This window comes from Hypoxylon fragiforme (genome assembly GCF_022984875.1).
Source record: "Hypoxylon fragiforme strain CBS 206.31 chromosome Unknown GGS25scaffold_2, whole genome shotgun sequence".
In the NCBI taxonomy this organism is placed as follows: domain Eukaryota; kingdom Fungi; phylum Ascomycota; class Sordariomycetes; order Xylariales; family Hypoxylaceae; genus Hypoxylon; species Hypoxylon fragiforme.
In genome coordinates, this window is record NW_026054757.1 from 1,544,115 (window position 1) to 1,558,724 (window position 14,610).

The 14,610-nt window shown below is 48.7% G+C and overlaps 4 protein-coding genes across 4 annotated transcripts; 2 read left to right on the forward strand and 2 right to left on the reverse strand.

The window, feature by feature from the left end:
• The first annotated feature begins 2,929 nt into the window (after positions 1-2,929).
• Positions 2,930-4,883, forward strand: GGS25DRAFT_529141 (glycoside hydrolase family 64 protein). Its single transcript, XM_049265252.1, has one exon. It carries the CDS (start codon positions 3,352-3,354, stop codon positions 4,672-4,674), a length of 1,323 nt encoding a protein of 440 aa, XP_049119979.1. The 5' UTR covers positions 2,930-3,351; the 3' UTR covers positions 4,675-4,883.
• A 404-nt stretch (positions 4,884-5,287) lies between these two features.
• On the forward strand, positions 5,288-9,767 carry GGS25DRAFT_475267 (TPR-like protein). Its single transcript, XM_049259696.1, has 5 exons — positions 5,288-7,233; positions 7,292-8,198; positions 8,256-8,483; positions 8,540-8,884; positions 8,945-9,767. Exons 1-5 carry the CDS (start codon positions 5,509-5,511, stop codon positions 9,361-9,363), a joined length of 3,624 nt encoding a protein of 1,207 aa, XP_049119980.1. The 5' UTR covers positions 5,288-5,508; the 3' UTR covers positions 9,364-9,767.
• Positions 9,768-10,812: 1,045 nt separating this feature from the next.
• GGS25DRAFT_118624 (uncharacterized protein) lies at positions 10,813-13,470 on the reverse strand. Its single transcript, XM_049256102.1, has 4 exons — positions 12,867-13,470; positions 12,738-12,811; positions 11,031-12,686; positions 10,813-10,960 (listed from the first exon to the last, which is right to left on the reverse strand). Exons 1-4 carry the CDS (start codon positions 13,324-13,326, stop codon positions 10,898-10,900), a joined length of 2,253 nt encoding a protein of 750 aa, XP_049119981.1. The 5' UTR covers positions 13,327-13,470; the 3' UTR covers positions 10,813-10,897.
• GGS25DRAFT_518111 (uncharacterized protein) lies at positions 13,330-14,278 on the reverse strand (the record flags this gene model as incomplete). Its single annotated transcript, XM_049263482.1, has 2 exons — positions 13,330-14,039; positions 14,251-14,278. 2 exons carry the CDS (start codon positions 14,276-14,278, stop codon positions 13,330-13,332), a joined length of 738 nt encoding a protein of 245 aa, XP_049119982.1.
• Positions 14,279-14,610: the final 332 nt, after the last annotated feature.

Below are 14,610 nucleotides of genomic sequence, written 5' to 3' on the forward strand. Positions count from 1 at the left end.
AAAAAAAAGCCATACTTGTCATGGCATGGTATGGCGTGGGTGGTGTTGTGTGTTGTGGTGCTAAAAAAAGGAGAGTGTGAGAAAGACAGAGGAAACGTGATACATATAGATAATGATGAGTCAAGAAGATGATGTATAATGGGCGCTCTGATTAGGTACACAGTAAGAGGAGTTTACGTAGGTATTTGTCTACTTGTCAGTTATATATATATTTATGATATTCCTTCGTTTTGAAGCAGAACTGATAGGTCGGTGATGACCATCCACCCCTTTTCTTTGCCTACGTGGGTATAATAAGGTTCATTCTAGATGCCCCCTGAGGCTAAGGGCAAGGGGGTTTGAACATAGACGTGGTTTATGTTATTATTTACCTACCATTTCTCTCCTTTTCTTCCTTCGTTGAAGGAAAAGGTGAAGTACGCCTAGGAAGGAGTAATCATTGATAGCTGAGGTTATTGAGCCAAGCTCAACATATTCACGTTGGAAAATAAGTAGGTAAGCAATGTGCAACGTTGCGCCCTCGTTCTTTTGTCATTTTTTTTTAAAAAAAAAGAAAGAAATGGGAGGAAGGATAAGAATCTCGTGACCGTTCACAGATGTCGCCGAATTAAAGGCGGGAGGGTGTGGGGAGACAGGAAGGAAGGGAGGAAATCAGATTGATGCGGCCTGTGCTGGTGACACGGCTTGTTTAGTAGGTACTAGGTAGGTAGTTAGGTACCTAGTTTTTGCCTATGGCTGGTAGACGGATACATGTAGACAGACAAGTTATTTTACCTAATGCTGGCTGGTTCGAATAGTAAGTAACAAGGCTGGTGCACAGTGACACGAGGCGTGGTGGTTTGCTTGGACATCTCGTCTTGTGACTGACGGCCGAGGCGATACTTACCTAGGGTTAGTAGGTATTTTTCCTTAGGTACAATACCTACCTATTATTTACTTAGTTATACGTATAAAGTCTGGAAAAGTCATCCGGGTGGATTGCCGGGAATGCGGAGAAGATGGTGGGATGGATGAGGCCGGGGGACTTTTGAGGAGACTTTTGATATGTTTTATACAATGCCTAGCTATTTACTTATTTAACATTAGTAAGTAGGCAAGGTAGGTGATTTATTAAGTCTATTGTTCCCACCCAGTCAAATCGCGCGGCGCTCCTGTTCACCTGCCTGATCGGGATTTCTCTATACCACCCACCTCCCCTCCCCACCCCCTACCATCATGCGCGCGTGCTTCTTGTGTTAAAGGCGGAGAATGTGGTAATTAGGTTTAGGGACGTCACTGGAGTGTAGGGAGGGGGGAAAGGGGTGGTTACCCTCCTCGTGTGCGTATGTGGGTTCATGAATTAGTTGCATGATGGATGTTAGGCTAGTAGGTTAATGGGGACGGTAGGTAGGTAATGAATGGGCTCGTGGCTTGCAGTTCGGAGACTTCCAACAAAAGATCGATCGGGAATGGGGCGATCGTGGAGAAAAATAAGAGACAGAAAAAACGCCACAAAGCCTTTTTCTCGGGCTTTCTAACTACCTAACTTCTTCCTTCGCTTGGGGTTTGAGGATACCTACAGAATACACGGGTAGATACTGGTAGATGGGAAACGCCCGGTTGATAGGTATTACATAGTAGGGAGATCCTTTAACATCTGTAGGTACGCATGAATGAAACCACGAAGTCACTTGTACCTATAATGTTGCAGTCCAAGAACATTGAACCAACACTACATACCTAGGTAGACACCAAAAATAGTAACCACCTTGACCATGCTAGTTGACGATATCCAGGGTCTTTTACTAACCGGTTTGAATCTGCCAATTTCTCGTTTGAGCCCCTTTAAACTCCCAGGAAGTAGGCAAGTTAATGGTAGCATTCGAAAGGGATACCTGCCTGTGCATGTAAGTTAGTTACCTGTACAATCCTATAATAGGGCAAGACACAAGCACAACCTCTCAGGATCTTGTGTATCGTCCTCAGCCTCACGCCAATGGTATGACAAGAACAACTGAACGGCCTCTCCATGCATCTCTTACATGTTCGAATTGTCATGGGACGTGTTAAAGAGGATCGTGAGCGGCCGGGCACGGCCCGACGACCTTCGAAGGGCGGGACGATGCTGCCCTTCGTACGCCGGCTTCCTTCAACCTCCGAGACATAAAAAAACGCGCGTGTTCGTATTTAGGTAGACCTCGTCGTTGCACTCGATAATTGGCCCTTTGGTTTGAAACAGCTCTCCAAATTTACTTGCCCAGTAGGTAGGTAGGTAGCTAGGCGGCCCTCCACCTTTTTTTTACGACTGGACAGACAGGGTTCGATGACCACCGACTTTACTGGAGATGAGACGTCATCCCTCATATATTTTCCTGTTTGTCTTGGCTTTTTTTTTTACCTGCATTCCAAGTTGCTCGAGGTTACATTTAACTACTACCTTTGCCTTCCAAGTACCGACCTTAGGTGGTTATGTAGGTATGCTATACCCACTGCTATGCCTTGCCTCATTACCAGCTAGGTACCCTACCTACCTAGGTATCTAGCCAGTTGTAGTTACTAGTTACCCAATCCATCAACGAATACTTCACAGACCGCTATAAATACTTTTTGAATCATGATACCTCGCATTTACATTGCTTTGCCATCCGTCATACGTCATGTATATTCGAGCTTGGAGAGGCTACCTACTCCCGCAGCTACCATGTTGTTGGAAATTTAATATTGGCTTAGATCATTTATCACATGAAATCCATCACATCGTTGACACATGATGTCTCTGCCATGAAGCTTGGCCTTGATGGGAATCCTGGGAAAATAGTCCGAAGGGGAGCATCCCGACATGCACGGCGATCATGAATTATACTTCAGGTACCTGGGCACAGGTCAACGAGGCAACTTTCTGGCCATCAAATGATCTCAGGATTAGTTCACAAGCCCAGCTCCAAGAGGATGTTTGATTGAACAGTTGGTTCTACATCTTACGTATGCAATATTACGATCATAAAATCGGTTGGCTTTCCTTCCCGTTTCATTGCTTCTACGCCTCTGCCTCCCAAAGGTCACAGGTCGTTCTATCCAGCAAGGAATCTCGAGCACATGCTCGCAGGGTATTCCCACCAGAAGCTTGGAAATAGTTGGAACTTTTGCGGTCCTGGCATATACGTACCAAAGCCATGTCTTTCTTATATTAAAGCCACAAGAAGTCTTCGTGTTTCGTTCACAAACTTATAGCAACTTCACATTTGGATTAAGTGCCACTGATCTCGTTCAACTCGAGTCTGCCTATGATTTCGTTATCTATATCTCGAGATCAGTCATTCATTAAATACCCCCCTAAACTGTAAGATCGAAAAACCATTAAGAAGAATCAAGATGACGAACCCTACGACCGACATCGCCCTCAAAAACAACACGGGCTCCTCCGAGGCCTACGCGTACATCACAGGTCTTGATCTGAACCAGAACAATGTCCCCTTGTTCATCCAGTCCGACGGCAAGACCGTGTACCACCCCTCCTCGCCCTCTGCGACGCAATCCCCCCTGGAGGCCGACATCGCCATCTCCCTCGGCGCCCCCGGGTCCACGACAACCGTGACGATCCCGCAGATTGCCGGCGGCCGCATCTGGTTCAGCACGGGCTCGAAGCTGACGTTCCTGCTGAACCCGGGCCCCGCCGTGGTCGAGCCGAGCGTGACCAACACCGCGGACGCCAACTACAACATCGTCTGGGGGTTCTGCGAGTTCACGTACAACACGCAGCAGCTCTTCGTCAACATCTCGTACGTCGACTTCGTGTCCCCGCTGCCCATCGCCCTCGAGCTGCGCAACACCGCCGGCGACGTCCAGACCGTCCAGGGCCTGCCCGCCGGCGGCCTCGACACCGTGTGCGAGCGGCTGGCGCAGCAGCACGCGCAGGACGGCGCCGGCTGGGACCGGCTCATCGTCAAGGGGCCCGACGGCAAGAACCTGCGCGCGCTGAGCCCCAACAGCGGGCGCGTCGTCGACGCCACCCTCTTCGACGGCTACTTCCAGCCGTACGTCGACGCCGTCTGGAGCAAGTACGGCTCCGCCGACCTGACGATCAACACGCAGGCGTCGTGGGGCAACGTCACGGGCCGCGTGCAGGACGGGTCAGCGCTGACGTTCGCCAACGTGGGCTCGTTCGCGAAGCCGAGCGCGGGCGACATCTTCAGCTGCTCGACGGGCCCGTTCGGGAACTACCCCGCCGCGACGCGCGACGAGATGGGGGCCCTGGGCGCGCGCATCGCGGCGGCGCTGAACCGCGCGACGCTGCTCGACAACCCGACGCAGCCCGACGCCGAGGTCGTCGCGAACTACTACGCCAAGACGCCGACGAACCACTACGCGCGCATCTGCCACGAGACCAACATCGACGGCCGCGGGTACGCGTTCCCGTACGATGATGTGGTGCCGTCGGGCGACGCGGGTCCAGACCAGGCGGGCACGGTGTTCGATGGCAGTCCCGAGCTGCTGACGGTGACGGTCGGGGGCCCGGCGTCGTCGTCGAATGGGCCGGCGGTTGGAGGGGGGAGCGGGAGCGGGAGTAAGGACGGGGAAAAGGGGGGCAGTGGTGGGGAGAAAGGCGGGAAGAAGACGCCGGCTGCGGGCTCGGGATTTCTGAGTACCATTAAGAGCTGGTTTAGTGCGCTGAAGAGGGTGTTGCATATTAAGTGAGAGAGTGATGAGATCCGCATTATCGTTGTCCCCCTATTCCTGTCCATATTCCTATCCCCTATCCCCTATACCCTTTCCCCCCTCCCCCGGCATGGCATAGCATCGAGCATTGTGTTCTGCATGGAAATTCGGTGTCTAGGATCGGTCGTTTTCATCTCCCTAGGTTGGTCTCTTTTCCATTTTCTTTTCATGGGTGTTCTTGCCCCGGGTTTCTTTCCCCCCTTTCACCATTCATTCATCTGTCTGCCTGCATACCCATGGACCATTTGGATACATGTACATACATACTCAACCTAGCATTTGAAGGTATGATACGGAAGTATTTCCTTTAGTTATTTCTTTTTATTTCTTTTTCACGGGTTCGGTCTGGGTCATCATTCACTGTATATAGTTTACCTACCGATTGTACATATCAGTTTTATGAATTGGTGTTGTTTGTGTCGTTTAGTGAATTGGATGTCAACATTGAAGTTTCCAAGTTCGTTGCTGAACCAAAATAAGGTTCGATAGTTGCATATCTAGTGCCAGTCTAGTTGCATTTATGCACCGTCTTAATACCTAGTATGTGAAATATTGAAGTACTACTAGTAGTATATAACTTATCGAACAATAATACATATTTACCATTCAAACTTCGACTTCCATCGTCATCTTCCTTCAACTTCACCAAATCCAAAACCGAGTTGCTCTCTGGCGGGTTTACTATACGATTCATTAGGCATGACCAAGATAAATCATATGCCATTTATTTCTTGTGATTGGGGCTAGTTTTCGCTTTGTACGCTGGTAACCGCCAACTACATATATCTACTTCGAACATTTCAGTCGTACAACATGAGCCACCAGTTTTCATCAACTTTTGATGCCCTCCAGGCTCATTTCACCCAAAAACCAAGTACATCGCAGCCGGATGACACTGTACCTTCCAGTCAGCCTCAGAATCCCAGTTCTGGCCAAAGTAATGGAGATTCAACTCATGGTCCCGAAAATCTCAACTCAGACAACAACCATGTGTCTAAACCTGCACGAACTTTGCTCCCAGGGCCACCTAGTCGTGTTTCTGTCCCTGGGCCAGAATATCCACCAGTTCAGCCAAACCCACCTTTGTATCCTCAATTCGGTTCAATTGTCGAGCCACCAAAAATGCCCCAAACCTCAGGTTCAAACATTCCAGGTCTTGATGTTATGAGGGAATGGAACTGCCGTCCCATCCTGGAAGGACCACCCACAGAACCTGTTCCGAACTACATCTCTACAAAACCCCCCGTACCAGCTTTCACAATGAAAACACCCCATGGCGAAACGACTCGTCCACAGTCGCAGCTTCCTACGGGCAGCCAGCAAAGCCCGCGGGCTGGTGAGTTACCTCAAGTAGAGATGTCAGAGATTGAGGAGAGCGAAGAAGAAGGTGAAGATGAGTCAGGAGAGGAAGAAGAGGAAGAGGAAGAGGACGAAGAGGAAGGAGAACCCATGGACACTACGACAGATGCGCTTCTAGAACGACAAAATGAGTTGAACAAAGAAAATCCCTTGCCGCCCCTGCCTCCGATGCGTGGATTCGCTAGAAAGTACTTTATGGGCGATGATAAACCTCGCCTCTCTGTCCGAGAGCCCCGTGGGGGCCGAGGTGCAAGAAAGCGTGGCCCTCGCCGAGCTGCTGAACCCACTGGCGACATTAAGTATCGTCTCAATTTGGCATCAAACGCCTACATGGATGGACGCCTCGACGAAGCTATTGAATACGTAGAAGATGCTATACGTATCAATGGTGAGACTCATCGTGCCTGGGTCCTGCTAGCTTCATTCCTTCAAGAGAAGGGCGACACGAAAAAATATTATATCGCAAAAATTGTTGCAGCCACTTTGCAGCCAAAAGATATTGATGGTTGGCTCCAGTGCGCAGAGATATGCATTGAACTTAGGGATGAGTTTCCAGACGAGGCAGAAGCCAAGCTCGGTGAAGCCTTGTTTTTCTATTCAACCGCCCTGAGGGTTGATCCCACGAACAAGCCGGCGCGCCACGGGAGAGCCGCCTTGCGACTTGAGCTTGGACATCTCTTAAGCGCAGCTAAGGATTATGTGTTCCTACTTGATAACTGTGCTTTCGACATATACGCCTTGCGAAGCTTCGCAGAAGTATGCGTTCTGCTTGCGGATACTGGAAAGTCTCAACTCAAGGATAGGCCCAAGGAGGCAATAAGTGCATACTCCAAATGTATCACACATTTTCGAGAGAATGGCTTTGACCTTCAGTACCCGTTTGATTGGGAAGACGTTAAAATTGTTGTCGAGCTCCTCGTGTACATCGAACAGTTCAAAGATGCCATCCACGAGCTACGGTCACTATCAAGATGGCTTTTGACCCGTTCCGATGAGCAGTTCTGGGACAACTTTGACGATGATCGAGAATGGGATGTTGAAAGCACCCGAAGGCTTGAGACTGAGGAGTATCAACACGAAAAATACCCAGATTCATCGTATGGTATGAGCCTTCCGCTGGAACTGAGAACGAAACTTGCCATTTGCCGTCTCAAACTTGAGCAAAAAGATGAAGCCATGGTAAGATTGCGAATATCCCATAACCCAATTTGCTGTCGTAAAGGCTAATGAACGACAGTGTCACCTGGGCTTTATTGACCCAGAGAATTCAAATGTGCCTGAACTGCTCTCCGAATATCCACACCTAGTACTGGAAGGAGCTTCAGCATTGTACGAGACGGGCCATTTGTCAATGGCTCTGCGGTACTATGAACCACTCCAAGCCGCCGACCTCCTTGATACCGAAGCTTTGGTTCGGCAAGGCCGGTGTTATTTGGATGCAGGCGACCAGAGACAGGCCGAAGAATGTTTCACAGCGGCTATTGACCAGGATGAAACAAACAGCGAGGCTTGTATTGATGCACGCTATGAATTAGCAAAGATGTACGAGGCTGTCAGGGAAGAAAGAGAAGCCTTCATCCTCGTAAATGAAGCTATCAAATTACAGGAAGCTCGTCAACAAGCTCGCGAGGAGCGAGAAGACAACGATGAAGATTTGGAAGATGACGATGAAAACGCGACATTGCCCATGACATTACTAGGGGACGAAGCTAAAGGGAAGATGGGAGAAAAGAAGCTGAAGCAAGCCAAACCCAAGCGGCTACCTAAAACCAAAGCTGAAAAACCGAAACAGAAGCCAAAGGAACGAAAACCCAAGTTGGAATCGAACGCAGCAAGGCGACGGCACAAAGTGTTTGCTCGGGCTGAAGAATTGCAATTGGAAGAAAAGAGAAGGTCAGAGGAACTGGCCGAAGCATGGCAGGTTGTGCGTGATTCTCGGGTTTCATCTGAAGCTGATGCTAAGGGGCCTTCTAACGCATTCATGTTCGCTGCCCGAGAACTCGTCGATGACTTCAGGTCATACAAGGACCTGTACCCCTGGGAAAAGTACCTGGCGAATCTTGGTATCCACCAAGCTCGTGAGAAGGCCGAGGCTCATAAGGAGAACTCCAACCTGTTGGCAATGGCAGATCGTTTATCACACAGTGAGTCTTGTTGGAGCAACGCTGGGGGGATTTATATGCTAACTCGGTCAATCACAGACCTAAATCCAGACGATCCCAACTCAGAAAGACAGCTAAAACAGGTAGCTGTTAGTTATAGGGGCGTTCCTTTTGATGAGTGGTTGGATCTCCTTCTCGAGTACGCCATCGGTCTCGCGCAGACCGGAAAGTTTCAAGATGCGTACAAAGTGTGCGAATCAGCGCGTGATGCTACAGTATACTCCAAGTCCAAGGAAGACATGTTCCTAATACACGTGACGTGGGCCGGTAAGAGATAAGATCACATCCAAGACTATAGTGTATTGTAGCTAATTCACGAACAGCATGTGCATTACGTGGCAGAGACGAGGAAACATGTGTTGCCTCGGCTCGTTGGCTTATGAGGGAGTATCAGTTTGATACAGATCCATACCGCATGTTCTCTGCTATATCTAGATTATGCCCGTCCCCGGCATCGTGGTATGCTTCTGGTCCTGTCCAGAAGTATATGCTACGACAGATCAAGCTCATGGATCGCGCCATAACGAAGGCAGGAGAGACGGAGGATAGCGGTGACGATGATGGACCGCCCAGTGGCCGAGTTTATCCGAGTAAGGAATTGGACATCACGTTGCTGATGCTCTATGGGCATATTCTATTCATATCGAATAGCTTTACGTACGCATTAAGTAAGTAATGGGGTCTTTAGGAGCGACTAGCATAACGTTGAAGTATTAATATTATTGCAGACTATTTTATGAGAGCATATTCTCTTGATCCCTCCAACCCTCTAGTCATACTGAGTGTTGGTCATTGTTATATTCACTACGCACTTAAGAGGCAATCCGAGAATCGACAATATCTTCTCACTCAAGGATTCTACTTCCTACATGAGTACTACAACATAAAATCTGCCTCGCCGAGCGCAGCGCAGAGACAAGAAGCACACTACAACATGGCGCGCAGCTACCATGCCGTCGGCATTCCTCATCTTGCCGCCGACTACTATCGACGCGCTCTTCGCGAAGTTCCCGATGATTCAGACAACGGCATTATGGGGAGGAATGACTTGACTCAGGAGGCTGCGTATAATCTGCAGCAAATATGCTGGGCTGGCGGGGATATGGATGCTGTGAAGGATATTACGGATCAGTATCTCGTTCTATAGGTTCGGTGTAGAAGGCCATGTCATGATGCTATTGATGGCATGACATGTATGTACCTACCTAGGTTGGGTATGTAGGTAACATGCTATCGATACGTTGAATACATGACCTGGGATGATCCATGCTACTAAAATTAAAAGGAGTCTTGGGCTAAGATAGTGGTGGATGCTGTGGAAGTTTATCTGCATACTAAGTGCATGTACTGCCATGTAGGTCGGAAGCTTCATGTGCCTGCCGTGCCTAGTGCATCCCTAACCCTAACAATAACCCCTTTCGCACAACATGATCAAGAACGATCATAAATGTAGAAATAAAAGTGTCACATTAGGTAGGTAAACAATCAACCGACTAAGTTAGCCGTCACTAGGAAGAGGAAGAGGAAGAGGAAGAGGAAGAGGAAGAGGAAGAGGAAGAGGCATATCAGAAGTCTTTGTCACTAGTTATTCTGTTTTGCTTTTCCTTGGCTACACTAGCGGTAGCACAACATGCCAACCGAACGTTGCAGAAAAAGAAGGTGAGTAGGTTTGTAGGTTAGGTTATATACAGCATACATACATATATACATACATACATACATACATACATACAGCGCGGCTGCAATATAGGTACATACGTACCTACTCTAGGTAAGTTGCGTAAAACGAAGGGAAGGGGGGGTGAAAGAGAGAACTAACCTACTAACTTAGAGTTACAGCGTTGGCTACCTATAAAGGGGAAGGGGAAGGGGAAGGGGCTTTCTTAAATCCTTTTTGCTTTGAGATAATTACTTTCTTAAGGGGGTGTGGCTGGCTTTTTCGAGTCAAACTCCATCCAGTAGATCAATACCTACCTAAGGTATATCGACGTCGAGGGGAGGAAGCATCATTTGGGGCGACTATATTAATAACATGACTTATTAAAAAAAAAAAGGCGTCCGTGCCATCGTCGGAAGGTGTCGATTCGGGAGTATATGTAACTCATAAATATATCATTTTGTCAACAACAGCAACAAAACGAATGACTCAAGAAAACGGGTTGTTTTGCGGAATTGGTTATTTCCATGATGATGATTGATTGATGTTGATGATAATAAGATGGATGGTATTTCGAGGTATTGCTTTGCTTGCTTGCTTCTTCCAACTCTTCTTCCAGCCTCTTGCCCTTATTTGAAAAACCAAGCCAAACCAAACCAAACCAAACCATTCATCCATCCAACCAACCAAACCCCCTACTCAGTCAGACAGGTAACGGGGGTAAGACCAAGTGAAAAAGCCAAACCAGCCCCCCGATGCCTACTCCGTGCGCCGCACACACACACACACAACACACAACACATCACATACCAAACCATATGGAAATATGAGGGTTTCAGGACCATGCCATTATAAAAAAAAAAGAGAACAAAGAAGAGGGAGCCCGTTCCAAGAATCGAAGGTGAGGGGTCGTAAGTGAACACAATTCATAGGCTAATACAACATAGTCAAGAAGAGGAAAGAAGACAAGAAACGCCGGTCTTATGCGAACATGATAACAAGAAAGGGATAATGATGGGCGGCTCTATATCGTGCCGCGAAGCCGTTGTTTCCGGGCTAGCCAATCCCCGAGCATGTTATCCAATTGCTATAGAAATGTTAGTTTTACCACGAAATAGCGAGACATTACCGCTGAGGTCTAGGATAAGAAAACTTACTGTGGTGATTTCGGCCAACCTCGCATTCTGCTCTCTGAATAATGAGCCTACGATAGGATGGTCGGGGCTAGCGGGCGTGACATCATTCTTGTCATATACGATGACCAGCAAGTCTCGGATGTCAGAACCTGAATCGAAGAATGCATGGAGGCTGGCATCGTTCCATGTGGAGGTCGTTGCGGTCGAAGTAGATGTCGTCGTGGAATCCTGCTTTCCATGTGTTCGGGTATCGACATCGACAAGATCTGGGGATGGCGAAGATACCGGTGACGACCGGTCTTCCTGGCTAGACGTATCGGCCATGAGGGCGGGTGGGTTAGGCTGTGTGACGGGTGAGACTTGAACGGGTGATTCTGACAGACGTTCCTCAGCAGCAGGATGTGTATTTGTTGTCGTTGTCATCGTTTGATCACTCATTTCAGACACAGAGGTTTGAGAAGTTTGAGTGCTGACGTAGCTGTCTGGATATGCTCCCGGTAAAGTGGGCCGCACCTGTTTGTCCTCGGATGGCTGCAGTCTGGGTTCAGGAGCAGATTTAGCCGGCTCCGGTGCATTTTCCTCTTCCTCGGGCGAGTCAAAGTCGTCAAGCTCCACTCGTGACTTGGCCTTCGTAACTTTAGGTGGTTTGGCTTCCTTTGAAAGCAAAGACTTCGGGCTGCTCTTCTCCTCTTTCCGTGGTGTGGTATCGGACTGATCAGATTCAACCATTCTCAACGTTGCTGGCGGCACATTCGACACATTGTTGCTTCTAGCTTCCGATGCTAACATGGGACCACGTTCTGTGCCAGGCGCTTTACGTGTTGGTGAAGGATCGGCTCTGGTATGCTTTTGAAGTTTGCCCGGGCTGCGCTGTGACGCCGCCGCTTTTTCAGGTGAAACCTCCCCACTAGCTGCTGCTTGGAGCTCGATCGACTCTTTTTCTATCACTTCAGTACTACCATCCAAGGACCTCTTGCCAAACGAGTCGTCATCATCGTCAACAGATTTCTTCCTATTATTCCTCGAGAAGAAACTGCGAATAGCGCTTGGCTTCTTCTCCTTTTCTTTCTTGTCCTTATCCTTCCTCCTCTTCTCGTCCTTGACTTTATCAGGAACCAGCTCCTTCTCGAGGCTTGGCCGTTGTCGCAAAGAGGAAGAGTCTTTTGACTCGCTCGACATCCGACCTTCATTATCGTCTCGGAGCAGGCCGGGCGTAAGCGTGATCTTCTTAGTCTCTATTGTCTCATCCCTGAAGAAAGAGTCTGTGTTCCTGACAGTACCATTCCTCGTAACCCGCTCAGGCTTCACTTCGAACATCTCGTTGCTATCCCTTCGAGCTTCTCCTGGGGCACCCAATTTCGCATTCTCATCCCCTTCTGCTGTGGTCGAGTCTGCCTTGACTTGCTTAACGCGAGGTTTGAGTGGCTCCACCTTTGCAGTTTCGTCTTCTGACATGTCATCCCCGGCTTGTTGTGACGATGATTTGTCTTGGGAACCCTTTTGTTGAGTTTGGTTTTCACCCTCTCCGTCCTCTTCTTCCTCGGTAGAGTAGTCTATGTCAGAATAGTCAACGTACGTTGGTGCTGTAAAGGTGACAGTTTTTTTCTTCCTCCGAATAGCTGTCTTTATGACACTCTTAGATTTCTCTGCTTGGTCACCGAGCATTGTCGCCGACAACTAAGTCATAGTTAGCATTTTAATAGATGTTCCTGAGGCCTAGCCACCTACATCAATGTTCCTGTGCTTATTGAGACGAGCTAACCTTTCGGTGGGCGTTTCAATATGCTCTGCCGGTAAGTATCCTGGAAAAGAATGTGAGCTAGAAATCGAGTTAACTAGCGACAATGCCACACGTACCTATACTAGAGTCTTTCACGACCCTTACAAGCCACCAGTAGCTGTTGCTATCGTCAAGGAGAACCATCGTGTCACCTTTAGCGGCATTGGCTTGACCTTCGACTGTCGCGACGAAAGTATGAAGGGCGTAAACGAACTCGAAATCGATATCCTCTGCGTCTTGTAAGTCTTCGCTGCCCCAGCCAACTTCAATGAATTCAGGTGCTAGGAAATGGTCGTCATCATCATCGTCATCATCATCCTCTCCGGATACATTGTAAGGTAGTAGAAATCCGTAGGGCGAAATAAGGTGCTCTTCGTCGTCGAGTGCGAGTCCTCCTTCCTGCGTGTCAGACTTCTGATCCGAAAAGGAGCTCTTAATTATCGAATCCGGATCGGAACTGAATGCGCGATCATCCTCCTCTTCCCCTCCTTTAAAGTCCTGTCCCATTTTATCTATCGGTATCCCCGTCGCGTCCATTTCCTAAATGCTCGATTCGGTATCCGATAACGATAGGTCGTATAAGTTTTCGACATCGTCGTGGTTTGCGCGGTCGGTCAATCCAGTATACTCACCAAGAAGAGGATGATGACGATTTGACTTCTCAGCAGAAGCCTTGCTTGCCTGCTGGTTAAGAGGTTGTAGAGGTTGATGTGCAGCAAGTTCGAGATATGGTGAAGATGATCTCTCCTCGCTTAGTACTGGGGAACTTGGGGGATCGCGTTGCATAGACCAAGGGCGGAGCGAGTCGACGCGCCGTGGCCAGGCATGCGGCGGAAGGGTGTACCCACCATCTTCAATCGAAGGAGAACTCGATATCTTGTCCATCATATCGTCATCCATGTCATCGTCGGTGTTCGCGTCCATGTCTCCCTCGTCGGAGGTACCGCCAGCGACTCCTCCATTCTGCGCGATGGCAAGCGCATCGTCGGATTGCATCTTGTTGCCATTCAAGGAATTCGCAATACCGTTAACGAGCTGTTCGGCGTATTGTTGCAGATCTCGGCTATTGTTGTCACCATCGGTCCACGAGAGTCTGGGGCTTCGAGCTTCCTCTCCGGCCCTGCTTTCCTGAACCTCGCGTATGGTCTCTGCCTGGTGCGGCGCGAGCGACCCGTCCGGGGCTGTACTGGAAAAGGTTGGCTTGTTTGACTTCGCAGAAGGTGCTTCTTGACTCTGAAGATCAATGGTATCTGAATATCGAAAGGGAGAAAATGTTAGTTTGGCACAGCACAAAGATAAACAATTCACAATTCATAAGAGGTGGACAAGGGGTTGGGTTGTTGCATTGTAATTTTTCGTCCCCTGCCAGTCCTTTCTTTCAAAAAAATACCCAGAAATGGTTGGTTTGGTTGGTTGGCATGGGCATTGGCTCTCCGGGGGCTATATGTAGATCAGACTTACCAGCCCGAATCATCTGGGGTCTTGTCATTGTGTTAATTTGTCAAGAGGTTCCCAGTAAATTCAGTTCCCTCGGATCGGTCTGAGATCAAGTTTGGAATTGGTCCACTCGATCATAACAGCAACGCAACACACAATCTGGATCCTGTTGATTGAAAATTCGTCCTGATTTTTGACTTTTTTTTCCCCTTCAATTCGGCACCTTTTCCCTTTCTCCCTTCACTAGCCTCTTTTTCTCCCTCCCTCGTCCTTGTTCGGTAAATGGTGGGATAGGTGGATTGTCGCAAGGGGCTGGACAGTACAGAGTTGCTCGGGGACGCCTCGGCCACGGACCAGGCACAAATTGCCCACCAAAGGGAAGTG

Excerpts from the sequence above, each read along its gene's own strand:
- GGS25DRAFT_529141 (XM_049265252.1), top strand. The coding sequence starts at position 3,352 with ATGACGAACCCTACGACCGACATCGCCCTCAAAAACAACACGGGCTCC.
- GGS25DRAFT_475267 (XM_049259696.1), top strand. The coding sequence starts at position 5,509 with ATGAGCCACCAGTTTTCATCAACTTTTGATGCCCTCCAGGCTCATTTC. Across the intron at positions 8,199-8,255 it reads GGCAGATCGTTTATCACACA|ACCTAAATCCAGACGATCCC; the intron begins GTGAGTCTTGTT and ends GGTCAATCACAG. Across the intron at positions 8,885-8,944 it reads TAGCTTTACGTACGCATTAA|ACTATTTTATGAGAGCATAT; the intron begins GTAAGTAATGGG and ends ATATTATTGCAG.
- GGS25DRAFT_118624 (XM_049256102.1), bottom strand. The coding sequence starts at position 13,326 with ATGGACGCGACGGGGATACCGATAGATAAAATGGGACAGGACTTTAAA. Across the intron at positions 12,812-12,866 it reads CGTGAAAGACTCTAGTATAG|GATACTTACCGGCAGAGCAT; the intron begins GTACGTGTGGCA and ends ATTCTTTTCCAG. Across the intron at positions 12,687-12,737 it reads ATAAGCACAGGAACATTGAT|TTGTCGGCGACAATGCTCGG; the intron begins GTAGGTGGCTAG and ends ACTATGACTTAG.